The following is a 16,213-nucleotide window of genomic DNA, read 5'->3' on the forward strand; positions in this document are numbered from 1 at the left end:
TGAACTCAACTTGTATTTCTACTCTTTAACGTTACTTGATCTACTGGGCAAATTTACGCGAAGTTAAGCCACACTGAATTATTAGCAAATACGTCGAATATGAAAGCATCTCGTTTCATTACGTCTTGTTTGAGTAGTTAAATCTATTGAAGCATTCCTTTGAACTAATTATTTTCGTATTGAAAATGGTATTTGAACAGTTTTTGTGTTTATGAATTTCCTTATTTGAGTGTGAAAATGATGCATTTTTCAGAGTATAAATGAAAGAAATTACTTGTTCGTGGACAACTGAAATAAAGAGGTAGTCACACTCAAGACTAAATTTGCGAGCATTTATATCAGCTGGAGACTGTTGCTCACATTTTATACCAGTTACGGAACCCTTGATTAATCGATGAAGAGCGATGTTAGAATCAGAGGAAAGTGATCTGGACTTCACATCAACTAAGAAAAATCAGTGAGTTAATTAATTAATGTTTTTTCTAAGCCGTCTATCTGCTTTCGTCTCAGTAAAAAATATTTTCCTACGCTAATTTCAGTTCGCATGAATTGTTCCAACCCCTATCATCCTCAAACTCCTGGAACAAAAAAAATGTTTTTGAGGTGCAACGAGTGAACTCAAAATAATTGTTATCGTAAGAATCTTTGAGATAATTCCTTCAACTTTGAAATTTTTATTTTTGTCTACATTTTAGTATATCATAGGGGACAATGCATTAGACAATCCTAAAATGGTGTTCGATTTTGGTGGCCGATGGTTCATGAAGAAAAATTATAGATGAACTTCTGCTTACTTCTAAATTGTATATGGTTGAAACCGTTACTTGAAAATTGTGTGTGGTTGAAACCGAAATTGATAAAGGGGAATAAAGAATACACATAACCAGAATTAAAATTAATAATTCGAAAGTGTGCAGAGCCATAAGTTAAAATGCCAGAATTTGCCAGAATTTTCTTTTTTTTAAGCATAAGAAAGATAGAATTTTTCTGCAGAAGAAAGAAAGAATTTTTCTGCAGAAGTCACTTCGAAATTCTGACCTATTATCTCAAATCGCTGCGCGGTTCTCGATGAACGCCAGAAGTTCTCAGTGACTTCAAGCAGAGCCACTTAACCATTACTTGAGAATTGTCCCTTGTAAACAGCATTCTGGAAAAAATCCATTTTTTTAAATTTGAATGAAGTATCGCATATTTCTCCAATTGCAAACAAATTTGTTGAGTTAAATTTTTAAGTTTTGTGTTCCTTAGTTGCACTTTAAATATCAAAAATTGACCACAAATACTTAAAAAACAGTTTTATGAATTTTTTTGATCTTACTCTTTTTGCACCGTGCTACTTAGTAAAATTTAACTACTGATTGACAATATTGGAATCAGCTCCATAAGTGAGCGTTATTTGAATTAAAATAGCTGTAGCACATCGAAAACTGTAACAAACTTGACTACGCGAATTATCTGAAAGTCTTAGCAAAATTAAAATTTAGGTTTGCAAAATCATCGACAGTGCTAATTTTCTTTGTCAAACCTATAAAGCGTGACAGCCCAAGTCGCCGTTTTTTTGTTTACTTAAATTGCTTTCTCAGTTTTAAATGCCCTAATGCCTATTGTTGATTTTTTATGAAAAAATGAGCTACAAATGACTGATTTTGCGTCGATTTTTGTGAAATAAAGCTACATCATCAAGAATTAGTCAATATTTTAGCAGGAGGCGTAGGGACAAATGTAAGGCAAATTTGCGTGTTCCTCAACAATAGAAACATCCTCGGTTTCTGTAAAAAGGCCGCGTCAAGAAATCTTTCAATTTAGTTGTTTTTATTTTTCTTAACGAATCAACCAATTCAATTAATATATGGCTTGGCAAAAATCTTCGTCGACATAATTAACTCATGCCATTAGCTATCAGCTTAAAGTCAAAGTCAAAGTTTGGAATCACAGCAATACTCGGATTAATGGCCCCTCGTCACTCGGATGATGATTTATTATCTGAATCAAAGCCCACAAAATTGCGTTTTCGGTTAGATTAGTAGAACATACACAATCGGGTTTTCAGGTGGAATAATAAAACCCACACAATCGGTTTTTCAATTGGGATAGTGGAACCCCCGCAATCTGATTTTCAATTGGGATACTCCTAACTGGTGAGATAAGGATTCTACTCACATTTTTGTCTATTATATCGTTCGATCAATTTTGACTGAACAAATATTCTCTGAAGAAAAAATACTTTCTTTCATATCAAAGTTCAACTAATTTAGACTGACATATGTTTTGAATTTATAAATAAAATGAAAATGTTTATTTATGTTGAACTATCCATCCGGCTTCAAAAATTAGCCAGTGGATTTAGTTAATATTTTATATTGAATACTCGTTTTTTTGCGATGGAAGCTTTTTGATTTGTAATCTAATTGTAAAGTCTTAACCAGAGTAATCTTGTGACTACTTTTTCAGAGGTGTTAATTCGGGAAAATGTTAATTAGGATAAATACTTTGTTCTTTCTTGTCTGAATGATGCGGAATTAGTAGAAACAACCTATGCATAGGTTTTCACGAAAAACAACTTCGAAATCACGTTTTTCAAAATTTCATATTGCGTTATCTGCTTTACAAAAAACCCAAATCTGAGTGGATCTCAAATGTGGGTTCAAATGTTGTGTAAACATAGTCGGGGCGCAGATTTGTATCACGCGCATTTTTTGCGTTGTTTATCTGTTGTACTGATGGGTCGAAATAATCACCTTTCAGTTTTGAGTTGATTTTTTTCGCCTATATGTTTGCTACGTAAAATTAGCAGAGAAAATATTTACTTGATCGAGAATTCTTCCTTGAGTTAGTTCATGTATTCAATTGCAGTCGATTGATTCGTTTAGCCTGCAAGGCCAGCAATAAGAAACGTGAATTGTCAGCTCAGCCGTCTTTGCTTTTTGGTTTCGTTTTTCTCTGCCCAGAGAACAATTTTGTTACTTGACAGGCTTTTTCTCGAATTGCTTTTTGTACATTTTCATATGTAACCTTTGGCAGAATGAATTCAAAGGAATTATACCGAAGTTTTTATGGTCATGAAATGATTGATCGTTCTCAAAAATATTAAGAATGACAAGTTGTCGGTTTTCCAGTAACAGGATTGCGTATTCATTTTCTTTGTCTGAAGATTGTGATATGTTGCAATAAATTGTTTGCGTTTGACTTCCGATGTCTGTATTTTGTTTTATTTAGCCTAGCTCTCATTTAAAATCCCCCTTCACCGAGTCTCAAAATTAAACCCCACCTCAACTATTCTGCGACAAGCAAACCCGGCTTGTGAAAAAGCTAGTAGAACAAAAACCTTTATTGTGCGCCAAATGTGAACTTTCACCTTCATTTTTATAAAATTTTGCTATGTGATTTGCTATTTACTCAAATTTCAGGAAATCAGGGAATAAACTAGCTGATCTCTTTTCTGACAAGGGGGCAGCTACTGGAACCGCAGCAAACGGTAAATTAAACTCGACTGTCAGTTTCAAATACAAAAGTTCTCCGAATTCCTCCAGGAAGGGCTCAGTCAGAAGTGTTGACGAATCAGCCGACACCAATATGAGCATCATTTATCAGGAAACAGTTCACTTGTTCCAATAGTAAGTAGTCATTTCTCAGAATATTTCAGTAGTTTTGTAATTTTCTCTAAACTGCTCCAAAGAATGTTTGACATGCGTACTATCCTGCGACTTTAAATTGATTAGACAAGACAAAACAAGAGAGTCCAAAAATCTTTCAAGTAGAAGAAGTTTTCAAACTAGTCTGCGAAATCAAGTCTCCAGTGAAGTTTTTAAGTCACTGATCCAAGAAATCTCGTTTCTTACCGCACATGAACGTGTGTGTAGATTATGGTCTGTTGTGCCTGAACAAGTATATTTTTTCAGTCAAGATAACAAACATATCCCGAAGGGCGCAGTGGGAATCGCCATCCTTATTGACCCCAACACAAAAGCTGTAAGTCATTTTACGTCTAGTGATTTCGAATTTTTATTAAATCAATTGTCTAATAACCACCTTAGCTCTTTCTTTTTTAGTTCTTTTTTACAATTCAAAGAATTAAGGAGCTGTCTTTTTTACGACTTAAATTGAAGAAGTATTGTATTGTTGGAGAAGTATTGTATTGAAGTCTTTTTAAATCAATTTTATTGAAGTGAATTTTCAACCGTAAATGAGACGCGTTCATAATTTTGGGAGTGTGAAAAGAGCGATTGTTGTTCATACCGCTGTTTTTGAGAGAGCAAAAAATTGGCGCAAAAAGTTTTCGTGTTCTCGTGCGGCTTGCTTTTTACTTTTTTGGTCAAAAGGTTTGAATAAACTATGTTGATGATTCGAAAGATTCTATTGACAATGCTTTCCAGTTTTTTTAGTCTTTTTTAGTAGCCGCGAAGCGATAGCGGCTATTATTGGGGACATCGTGGTTTTTTTTACATTTCAAAGAATTTGAATTGTATTGGAGCGCTGTTTTTTTAAAGATATTTTCACACATTTTTCAATGACTTCTATCTAATCTTTCTAAACGGGATAAACCGGTAAAGCCCAGCGGGCATTAAGTTCATTAGAGCAGTGGTGCAGTTCCTGGGATGGCCTTAAATTAAAGTTTAAGATCATTTTAAGGGCTCAAAATGGTGCAGTTTTGTTCATGTTTTTTTTTTGTGATTTTTTGAGCTTTTTTGTTTGATTAGTTTTAGATTGAAATTTTTTCAACCCAAGTTGAAAGTTTTTTCAACCTCACGTCTTAAGTTGATGAAGCTCTTTTGCGAGCCAAAAATACTTGTTATGACCATTTTATGGGCTATATGTTTTGGTACTACAAACACAAACACGCAAAATGATACCAATTTTTGAAATTTTTTTGAGTTTTGGGCATTTTTTCAGCCTCAGGGGCCAGGGAATCTACTTCAAGGTTTGATAATAGGGCACTACTTCAAGGTTTGATAAAAGACGATTTTTTTGGTCTGTCTTTTTTACTGTTTTTTTTAAATCTGCAGATCTACGAAGCTATTGCGGCTATTTTCTGGCAATCTGCCAGCTATGGTATTCAGTTTTTCCTGCCTTAGTAGCCAGGTAGCCTCCTCCAGGGTTTGGTAAGTGAATTTTCTCTTATGGAACTTTGAATTTTTTGAACTTTTGCTAGTTTAGTATCAATAATGTGCATCTACGTAGTGCCAAACTTATATGCCCTAATTCTTGAGTATTAGTCTTGTGTTTTTGATTTCGAATATCATTTTTTAAAAAGCTCTTTTAGGGTTTTTTCCTTATAGACCGTAACTGTCATAAAACTGACAGTCCGAATCTAACCCAAAAAGTCTTGTGGTCTATTAAAGGGCTGGTGGTTTGATCTGTCTATTTTTAGTTAAAGGACTGGTAGTCTAGTCTGTCCTGTATTTGTTTCAATTCATTGAAGGCCACAAACATCTATCGCGGCAATTTTCCGACAATCTGCCAGCTATGTTTGGTTATGTAGTTTTATGCTAATTTAGAGGTTCTACAGTCATTTTACTATTTTCTTTTGGCTACTCAAGCAGTTCTTTGCCCATTGCTTTGTTTGCCCATTGTTTCATTGCACAGACGACGCTGAAAAATTTTATAGCTGTTTGTTTATTTCTGCTTCGATGTTAAGTAATATTTTGTTGAGAATTACGACGAAAAATATCAAGAAATTCGAAAATTTTCTGTTGTTTTCAAGGAGTTTTTAGTGTTTCTTTGAAACTAATTAAGTTTCTGAGCCCATTATGACTTTCCTACTGTTAGTGAGTTTTTTGGGATTGTATTTTGATTAAAGAAAGGTTATCGTTTTTCTGCAAATAAACGAGAAAACAGACCAGAATCGGTTCTTCAATTCCCAATCATTTATTAAGAAAATTTAGTGCTTTTGATCCTAATCTGTATATGCGCTTGAAAAAATAATTGAATTTTTTTATTTTTTATTCAATTCAGTTGGTTTTAGAGGCTAAAAATTGCTTTTTTGAGTTCTCCATTGTCTAAATTTTTTAAAGGCTTGTTTTGAGCAGAGACGATTTTTGGAGGCGTTTTGGCAATTCTTCCGGCTGTGTTTTGTCTAAAGATCTATTCAGAAATTTGGATGATTTTTGAAGTAAAATTTGATTTTCATTCTAATTTCAGTGTTGTATTTCAGTCACTTTGCGGTAATTACTTACGTTTTTTAGCCGCGTTTCCCAAGTTTCATTTGTTTTCAGTTTTATGGCATGAAACAGTATTTCTGTTGAGAAATATAAAAAATCAATTGAGACTTTTTTGTCAATTTCTTGTAGCTTTTCAAATTTTCTTCATAACTACAAAACGTGTCAACCTATTATGTTCTACTTAATGGTTTTCTTTGGAATTTTAATACTCTCAACTGAATTAATGAAAAGTTATTTTTAGGCGTTCTTGTCTCTCAATGTTTTCAATTTTTTCTAAATTGTTTGTTTCAGTCAATTTTTGTGTCCAATTTTTTCCTTACCTAACTAAATAGGATGAGTAATTTTAGAACGTACTGGTTCTTTCACAGAGTAGATTTCTAGCAGAAACGACTCATCGATTTATGGAATTCCGTCTAATTTAGGTTGATTATGGTCACGTCGACGCCAAAAGCTGAATGGGTTTGCGGCTTGAAATTTTTTCAGTTAAATTTAAGTTCGTGAGAACGGAGAAGTCAAAGTTAACGGTGTTTGGACAAAACAACGTTTCTTCACTCATATGAGTCAGTTTGATTTCGATTATGTGATTCTCTGAATGTTTTTGAAGTTCAACCCTAGTCAGCTCTAGGTCTTTTTTTTAGTCCATGAAAATTAGTTGAGTTTTAATTAAGGATTTCCCATGCTATGGTTTTTTAGTTTCGTATCACTTTTCAATCATATATTTTGTTTTATATAAGTAACGTTTGACATCTGATATACCTCATTGTTTCCACTGAAGGGATTTTTTTCTTTCACGCTGTGTTTTTTGCAAGATATTGAATACGGTGTAGATCAGATGTGCGAATTCAGATGAAACGAGATGAACCTATGAAGCCCCCGTCATTGAGTCTTTGTGCATTGTTATCAAAGCTCATTAGAGCGAGTATATCAGGGTAAAAGTTTTCAGCTTAATAGTAATCAAATTAGACCCTTATTTATTGCATCTAATGAAACTGCGGACCAAATTAGAACACTTTTGTACATGCTATGATCACCTCCCACAGCAATAATTTCATTTTCAGTTTCAGTCAGCAAACTTATGCTATGTTTTATGTGCATCTTAGGTCGGGTAAGTTAAAAAAAACATTTTCCTTTGAAATTTTAGTTTTTTTCTTAGGAAATCTGTGCGTCTGAAGTAGGTTACAATTAAAGCGAGCCCTAGCTTTATGTTTTTGAGCTATTCTTCTGACTTCAGGTGTTTTATTCTGTTTTAAACCCCTACAAATTTGTGTTATATTGGTGCTGTTTTTTTGCAATTCAAAGCAAATTGAATTTTTATGACGCTCTCTTTTTGACGACTCGAACAGTAGTGTTTTCGAGCTTCGTTTGTAATGATTGACAGTTTTGATGGAAAGCATTTGAAATTTTGTCTTTTCCCAGAGAGCGATAAAATTTGTGCAGAAATTTTGTTTAGCGAACGAAAACTTTAGTGTACGTGAGGCTTTACTAGGGATTCTTTCTATAGCTTTAATTGTAATTTTTTCCTCATACGTCGAAATTGATCATAGAATATGCTCATAGGCTAATTGTACGCTTGGGATTGTTTATAACTGTTTGTTTGCATTTAACGCAATTTTGAGCTAATTTTGTGTTTCGCCGATGCAGTGTTTGATTGTGGTCAAACAAAGCTATTAGCATATTTTGATAGCCACCCGCAGCCTCTGAGCGGCTATTATTTGAGTGTCCTCGCTTTTTTAATTCGTTCTACTTTTTTGCGTTTTACATGTCACGACTTCTACGTTTGACTTCTGACTAAGCTTTTTTTGCTTCAATGGAATGGAATATACAATTGAGTCAGCAAATTTATTCGAATACGTATAAGGTCAACAGAGAAAAATACAACGAAACGAGAAAAACCGATAAAGCGCTGGCACTAATACTTTTAATACGTGTATAGACTTATTAATTTAAGTTTTTTTTTAATTTATTCGAATAAAGGTACGAAATATACTGAATGTGGACAAGGACAAAATCAAAAGATCAAAAGAAAGTAGAACGATCAAGCCCGGTCATTAAGCAAGAGTATTAGGTTGTCAGAGTCCATTAGAGCATTTCGTCGCTGGAATTGGTACTAAGCTTAATAGCCCTCAATTGGGAAGCCGAATGAAAGTATATTTGTGTAATCTGACTTAAACTGCTCACCAAATTAGAACATTTTTTCATATTAGGAAAAAAAATCTGTGTTAATTAGTATCTTTTCGTCTGCTTAAATCCAGTTGGGTGGCTCTTTTCCGGCAGTCAGCTGGCTATGTTTTTGTTTTAGTGACTCAAATTGACAGTTTCTGTTGTGCCGCCTTATAAGATATTTGGATAATCTGTTAGTTTTTAGTGCATGCAAGAATTTTTTGCTATTTTGCTGCACTTGCAAAAAAAAAATTTAAGTCTCACTGAATTCGAACTTTATTTGATTTCAATATTGGGTTTCATTTATAAGTTAATTTTACTGTTGGTCTGTAATGACCTATACTGACGTAACATGTTGCTCCTGATTCAACTGATTGCATCTATTATTTTTATTGATTATATTTAAGAACAAAATGCGCGGACTCATTGATGAATGCATGCTGCGTCGAAAAATGAATCTTTCTTCATTTAGTTCAGTCAATTTAGAAATCAATTTTAAACACTCAGTTAGACTTTCTAATGGGTGCAATTGAAGTGCACGGTGAGACTATAAATAGACCCGTTGTCTTCCGTGAATAACAAATTGTTTGCAAAGTCAGTTAAACGGCAACTTTTATTATCAGGAGCTTGTATTTTTTCAAGGCTTAACTTTTTGCCATCAACTTTTGGCGATTGATACAGTCAATGGCTTGATGTGACTTTATTTTGTGGAAACTTTTTCATGTTTTTATGGTGCCACTCAAATACGAGTATTTTTTCCTAGTTTGGTTTTAGCTGCTGGGGGCACATCAGTTCAAAATCTGAAATTTGATCGTTTTGTTTGGGAACATTGACTTGCTTTTGAACGTTGATCAATATTATTGAATTTAAAATATTAAAGGTCCGTCTATGCCCTACCAACCGATCGCTACCGCTAAGGACGAAATGACTGGGTTAGGTTGGGTGGGGAGAGGTGCTCTTATCAATCAGTTTTTAGAATTTTTTGTGCATAAGTTTGCTTGACGTTTCTTTCCATGAGAGTTATTTCTGTGTATAGTATCTTAAGTTTATCGTATATCCTATCATAAGTTTTTCGCTTTACTGTCCCCACCATGGAATTCAAGAACTGCGCTGTGTGTAAACATTGCAGGATATTCATTCCATAAATTACAGGCATTTTAAAATGTTACTCCATCTTGAACAGATTTAGATATTTGAGATTGTATCTAATCTACTGTGATAGGAGACAATGCTTTTCCTGAATTGTTTTTCTAAATTTCAGCCACAAATATATTGGCTGGTTCCGTTTTTCTAAGAGTTTCAGCCACAAATATATTGGCTGGTTCCGTTTTTACCTATATAATTAAAATTTTTAACAACATGTTGAGTGATTGTTTCAGTTCAACTTAATTGTATATCAGAGCAAACAGAACACCCTTGTCAACATTCCAGTGGATTCCAACCTCACCGTCACAGTAAGTGTCCCAATGAACCTTGACTAGCTCAGTCATACTTTACAAATGTCTGAACGACATACGTTCTGTTTGGTTTCTTTGAATTTGTTCTATGATTGTCTTCGAATGTCAGAGAAGTCGGACTTTAAATTAGTTCATAACGGTTCTTTCTCTTGGAGAGTTGGAAAGATGTGAGAAATTTTGGAAATTGCTTGAAAAAGTTTCAAAAGATCAGATTTTTTATTGAAAGTGCTTTAGTTACGTGTTTGATAATGAAGCTGGCGATGAGTTTGGGAAAGGTTTTAAACTTCGCGATAATGATTCACAATAGTATTTAATTAAGTAACCATTGGCCTTGAAGCATATTTGCTCGCAAAACAAGTTTGTAGTAATTATTTGAGTCCTGTTGTCTTAAGAACATCTTGCTGGATCGTGTTTCGTCCTGCCGTTTTGTATAATATTTCGAACTGAAGTTGTTTGAGAATTACTAAAATTCAACAACTCCTGAACTTGCTCAATAAAAAGTACATGTTTGTATATAACACTTCATACTGCTTGATAGATATGAAGTTCCTATGCCTACTTTTGTTAGCGTCGCTTTTTGTATGTTCTCATTTTTTTATATTTTTATTTTTGTACATTTTCAATTTTGTATCTTCATCTTTTGAGGTAAATATCAGTAGACAGATTAATTTCGACAAAAATTCTGTCGTGAAAGCAGCCAAACGGATCTCAACTAAGATTTTGTCTGTGATAGGCCAAGAAATATAAAAGTGAAAAGTTGAAAAGATAAAAGTTGAAAATGGAAACGATCAGTATCATTTCTAGGGGCATTCAGGCAACTAAGTTATCTTTTTATGTATACGCAGATCATACTTTTTCCAGATGATGCAACTATTTATTCTTCTACAAAACTTAATAATGATGACTTGCTAAACGATCTCGGTAGGTTGTGCGATTGGTTTGATAGAAATAAGCTGACAGTAAATTTCTCAAAGTGTAACATGACGTCTTTTGCAAAAAGAGAACCTGCGGATAGATTACAATTACAAGGAATAACACTGTATGACAAGGAGAGTTACGGTGGTGTACACATTGATAAAAAAGTTAAGCTTTAAAACACACATAGGAGAATTCAAGAGCAAGCTTTAAAAGACAATATATTGTTTCTACCAATACAAAAATAGATTCAGGAGGGATACTTTTATTTAGTTATACAAACTCTATGTCCAACCACTCCTGCAGTATGGTGTACTATTTTATGGCTGCGCAAGCAAATCGGAGCTTAAACAACTTACCTTGTCACAAAACCATATAATCAGGCTAGTATTTGGACTGAAAAAAATCAATAGCGTCCGGGAGGTCAGAGAGAAATTTAAATTATTGACGCCTATGGAATTGCATCTGTGTACGAGTTGTTAAAATTGCTGAGTAAGAGTTTAAGACCAAGTTCTGACTGTGGCTATGGATCACGAATCTTGAGCAATGAAGAATTCCACAACATTCAGTGTGATGAGAAAAGACTAAAAACCGTGAAAACCTTGAGGTTGACGACGTGCCAACAGAAAAACTCTTATGTACTCTTATTGTTTAAACTTCTGCTCTAAACAAAAAAAACTCTTATTTTTTAATTTTTTGATAATTCTAGACAAAAACACTGTGAGCGAAATTTTAATTGTAAAGGAATCTGTTCTGTTTAATATCCTACATAACTTAAGAGACAATTACATACTGGGAAAAGAAGTGTTGACGAGACAGTTCTGGTAACCTTTTCATTAGCGAAAGGTAACTTCTTTATTCTGCAGACTTAATATAGGCACCATCCTATGGACAGGCTAAGGCCTTTTTGGCGACCTCTCGAATTTGTTGTTTATTTATACACTAGTTCGGAAATAAATTATTATTATTATTCAAAACTATAAGATAAGATTGAATAAGGTAACATGCAGTCATAACACAATAAAGTTAGAATAACTGAAAAAAAATTATAAGGGGAGAAATTGAAGTTCAACATAGCAGGCAATGGCATTTGATGGGCCACTTGCATCTATTGTCATGATATTGTTTATGGGCAATACGACTTAGAAATTACCTAAGTTGACGAAAATGTCGACATGTTTAGTTAAAAATATTGAAAGGCGCTTCATTGAGATCGGATACGTTCGAGTAATTCATTAATTCTTGGCGAAAACTTGGTGAGGTAAGTTGAGAATAGCAAAGCATATTAATTCTTCTTGAAACTTAGTTTTTTCGCCCTATCAAATACCGCACCGATTTTTTTGTGAGTTTTTGATATCGCATTTCTACTATGCGATCAGCAATATGTATTATTCGACTCACAGCTTCCTTTACGAATGTGCGTGTTTTCGGTTTCATAAATCCAAAATAAATCATGATGTAAGCTGAAACACATTTGATCATTAAACTGATACATTTATCATTTTCGTGCGGATTCAGAAAGTCCTGTCAAAGAGACAGCATACAATGAGGAAAGCTAAAATATATGAGGTGAAAAAATGTTCGAAGTACATATACCAGTTAGTTTTTATTTAACTATTTGGTTTCAGCCGCAGAAGGACAAATATGTGTGTTTCTATGACCAGAGAAGACAACTGTGGTATCTCCTGTTCAGTGAGGACTCCAAGCTTGTATCTTTCTGCATGCACGTGAGTTCTTTTATTTCTTCCAAACAAGGTGCTCAGCCATTCTATATTATATAATAGACGACTACTCTTCGACTCATCAACTTATTAACGGAGTGAAACGAGGCCGATTGGCCAAGTAAGGCCAGAGAGAATGAGTGTCGAAGAGCATTTGACTAATATGATCAATTTACAAGCCTGCGGGATTTTTAGAACATATTAATATATATGTCAATTAATACCAAGGATTACGTCCAACGTTTGTTAATACCACCTATTAACGAACAGTTGGCGTAATCTCAGTATGGCCAATTGAGGTAGTGTTCAAAATCGAATTACAGTTTTGATCTTAGGATTGTTTTTTAAGATACAAAAATCTCGTTCTTAACATATGAGATCATATGGGATCTAACGTAACATATGAGCCATTATGAGTCTGCGTGACATAATTGATAGCAAGTGATAAAAAATGTTTTCCAACCCATTCTATTGTTTCATCGACTTCTGAAACCTGGAACTAAAAGATAATAGGTTAATAATAGCCGCTCTCATCTTCTCAGCCGGCTATAATAGCGCTCCTAATTTTTTTACAATTGAAAGAATTTGAATTGTGTTGGGGCGCTGTCTTTTTTTAAAGATCTGTTCACACATTTTCATGATTTTTGAAGTCAAATTGGAGTAGTGATTTTGGTCACGCCGAAACAGGAAGGGGAGCGAAGAAGCGAATGATTTTGCGGCGTGAAAATTTTTCGCTCTAATTTTAAAGTAGTGAGAAAACGGAGTTTGAACAAAAATTCGCTTTCTCGCTAGTGGTTTTTTGTTCACCTGCGGCAATTTCACTTTGATTTTTACTGTTTTTTTCGTTTTTTTGGATCGATTTTTTTTCTAAATGCTTTTCCCAATCCATTCATAGTTTATTCTAGGCCTATTTTTTGTCTGAACCAGACTTCCATTTCTTGCTAGCGCTTTTTTGTTCACATGCTGCATTTTGACATTGATTTTCTGGCTTTTTTTTTTCATTTTCCATCTGATTTTTTTGAAATGGTTTTCCCAATTCACTCATAGTCCGTTCTAGGTCTAGCTTTGTTGTAGAGTCAATGAAAATTCTTTGAACTGTACGTCAGGGCTTGTCCTGCTATGTTTTTTTACTTCGTCGAACAAAAAAAAATGTTTCGCTTTACCTCATTTTGCCGCTTTTTCAACATTTTGCGTGAAATCTTTGTGACTTCTTTAGGCTAGTTTCTCTCTTCTCTCATTCTGCTAAAAGTGAGTTTGAACATCAGTTGCTCAGCAAAGGAACTTCAAAATGAACAGTATGAGTCAGTATAAAAAATTGAAGTCAGAAATAGAAACGGCATAAACCCCTAAAGCTCAACTTTAGATGCCCGCTATTTGAACGTCGTTCCTATAAGTCTTAGTTGCCATCTCTAATGCTTATTGGTATTGGTAGTAGTCCCTGTAGCCTCTCTCTGAGAAACAGAAGTATGTTCAACTACGAAATGCCATCGAAATAAATCGGACTTAAAGAATGTTTTTGTACAAAAATCTTTTTTCATTATCTTCTATTCTTTCAATCCCAATCATGCTTATTGGAATCAACGGCGGCTATTTTCCGGCAATCTGCCGGGTATGTTTTATGGGGATTTGGTAAGATGTGGCTTTAATGGTTTTCGGTAGCGCAAGCTTTAGTTTGCTTACGTTTAATTAAGTCGGCGTTCTAGAGCTCCCCTAAATTTTTGCAAAGCAACCTATGATTAGCGTAAGCAATTCGAGTGAGCGAAAGTGTTTACGTGGTGTCCAAATATCTTGAGGCTATTTTCATAGACTCCAGTAGTCCATGATATGCGGATTTGATTTAATTCACAAGCTCAAATATATCTGTCCGCAAAATGTCTGAACATAATGATATTTCAATTTCTATCGGCGCAAAGAATGGTCGCCATATGTGTCTGAAGACAGCAATTGTTGGATTCTCTTCAAATATATTTGGCTCTGTAGTTTTGCTTTACAGTTTTCATGTTTGGGTCCGTCCTTCAGTTATCAGCAAGATTAATTTCATAGAGAATTCAAACAACGACATTGATTTATATGATTGCGCTGAAGCAGTTACACGCTAAAAACAGATATCAATCGCTCATGGGGGTACAAGAAACGGGCAAACAGTTCTTCCTTTACTCAAGAAGTAGCAAGAAAACTCTGAATAGTCACTTAAACTCTTTGAATCCTGTGTATTGTTTTATTGGTTTTCCGCTTGTGCTGTTTTAATTAGAATTAATCGGAAACGAAATATAAATGACTCTTTTAACAAAGCTTGTTTTGCAATTTTTGTAGTCCTGTTTAATAGCCGCCCTCATCTTTTCAGCCGGCTATTATAGCGCTCCTAATTTTTTTTACAATTCAAAGAATTTGAATTGTGTTGGGGCGCTGTCTTTTTTACAATTCAAAGAATTTGAATTGTATTGAGGCGCTGTCTTTTTACGACTCGAAGAGGAGTATTGGAGAAGTCCTTTTTTAATCAAATTTTGGAGTGAATTTTGAAGCGGGAAATGAAACGCGTGAAAAAATTTGGAGTGATTTTGGTGCTGAACAAAAGTGAAGAGCGGAGCGAAAAGAGAGTGGTTTTTGTTCATACCGCTGTTTTTGAGAGAGCGAGAAATTGATGTGTGAAAAATTTTCTCTAAGCGAGCGAAATTTCTTTGTTCACGTGCGGCATTTGTAAACCAGTTTTTTTCATTTGTTTTGGTTAAGAGGTTTGTTTATGATTTAGTTTTAATTTTAGACTGGTTTCGGTAGTGGTTTGAAGGTTTCTGGAAATTAATGTGAATTTTTTGAAAATTCGGAGGTTTTTAATGTATTTTGCTAATTTTCGGGCTAATTTTTGCGTTTTCTTGACGATTGTTTTACTGGCTCAAATGGGTATCGAAGAAACCTTCTACTTGAGCAATTTTATGATAACAATTGGTTACAGTTTTGTGGGTAAGAATCATTTTTTTTGTTGAGAAATACGACAAAAAAATGGCGAAAATTGGAACTATTTTTCTTAATTTTTTTTGCAGTTTTTCGTTTTTTTTTCGGTTTTTAGCTAAGTTTCTTTGCCTATTATGAATCGTCTATTGTTGTGCGAGCATCTGTATACCCTATTGGCTGAAGGGAATTTTTCTTTGGATTTATATATTTTTTTTTGAAATATTAAAAAATTTAGTAACTTCCAGGTTTTCAGTGAAAGTTGTTTTTAAGAGCTTTTTTCATATTTTTAGCCTAAAGTATTTTTTATCAAAATTCACATAAGTGGTTTTTGTAAGTACTAGTTGTTTTGATGAAGTTTTTTTGGCAGAGATCGTTTTTTCGGGATCTCAATTTATAACAAAATTTGATCCGATTTTTTATCATATTTTAACAGATTTTATTTTGTTTTTACTTTTTTTTTCATGACTTTGTTTCAAGATAATCATAACTTAGTGAAGGCACGTTTTGTTTGATGAGTAGTTGGATGGCGTTTAAATGGATTTTCACTTCGAGTCGTTTCCGGAATTCCTCCAGCTATGTTTTTTTATTCAAGATCTGTTAACACATTTTCCTCATTTTTGAAGTCAAATTGGAGTGGTGGTGCCGAAACTGGAAAAGCGAGTGGTTTTGCGGCGTGAATTTTTTTGCTCTAATTTTAAAGTAGAGTGAGAAAACGGTGTTTGATCAAAAATTCGGTTTCTCGGTAGTGGTTTTTTGTTCACATGCAGCAATTTAACTCCGATTTTTGCTGTTTTTTCGATTTTGATTTTAACAAAGCTTGTTTTGCAATTTTTGTAGTCCTGTTTAATAGCCG

The 16,213-nt window shown here is 34.1% G+C and overlaps 1 protein-coding gene across 3 annotated transcripts in view; it reads left to right on the forward strand.

Annotated features, from left to right (window-relative positions):
• The first annotated feature begins 253 nt into the window (after positions 1–253).
• LOC142349533 (FK506-binding protein 15-like) overlaps positions 254–16,213 on the forward strand; it is a 90,800-nt gene continuing 74,840 nt past the window's right edge. For all 3 annotated transcript variants that reach the window (XM_075401160.1, XM_075401159.1, XM_075401161.1), the window contains exons 1-5: positions 254–457; positions 3,408–3,614; positions 3,900–3,969; positions 9,698–9,772; positions 12,319–12,417. In XM_075401160.1, coding sequence (XP_075257275.1) covers positions 405–457; positions 3,408–3,614; positions 3,900–3,969; positions 9,698–9,772; positions 12,319–12,417 — 504 coding nt within the window. In that variant the 5' untranslated portion in view covers positions 254–404. The remainder of the gene's footprint in view (positions 458–3,407; positions 3,615–3,899; positions 3,970–9,697; positions 9,773–12,318; positions 12,418–16,213) is intronic.

Source organism: Convolutriloba macropyga, chromosome 11 (genome assembly GCF_964194025.1).
Source record: "Convolutriloba macropyga chromosome 11, txConMacr16.3, whole genome shotgun sequence".
Lineage (NCBI taxonomy): Eukaryota > Metazoa > Xenacoelomorpha > Acoela > Convolutidae > Convolutriloba > Convolutriloba macropyga.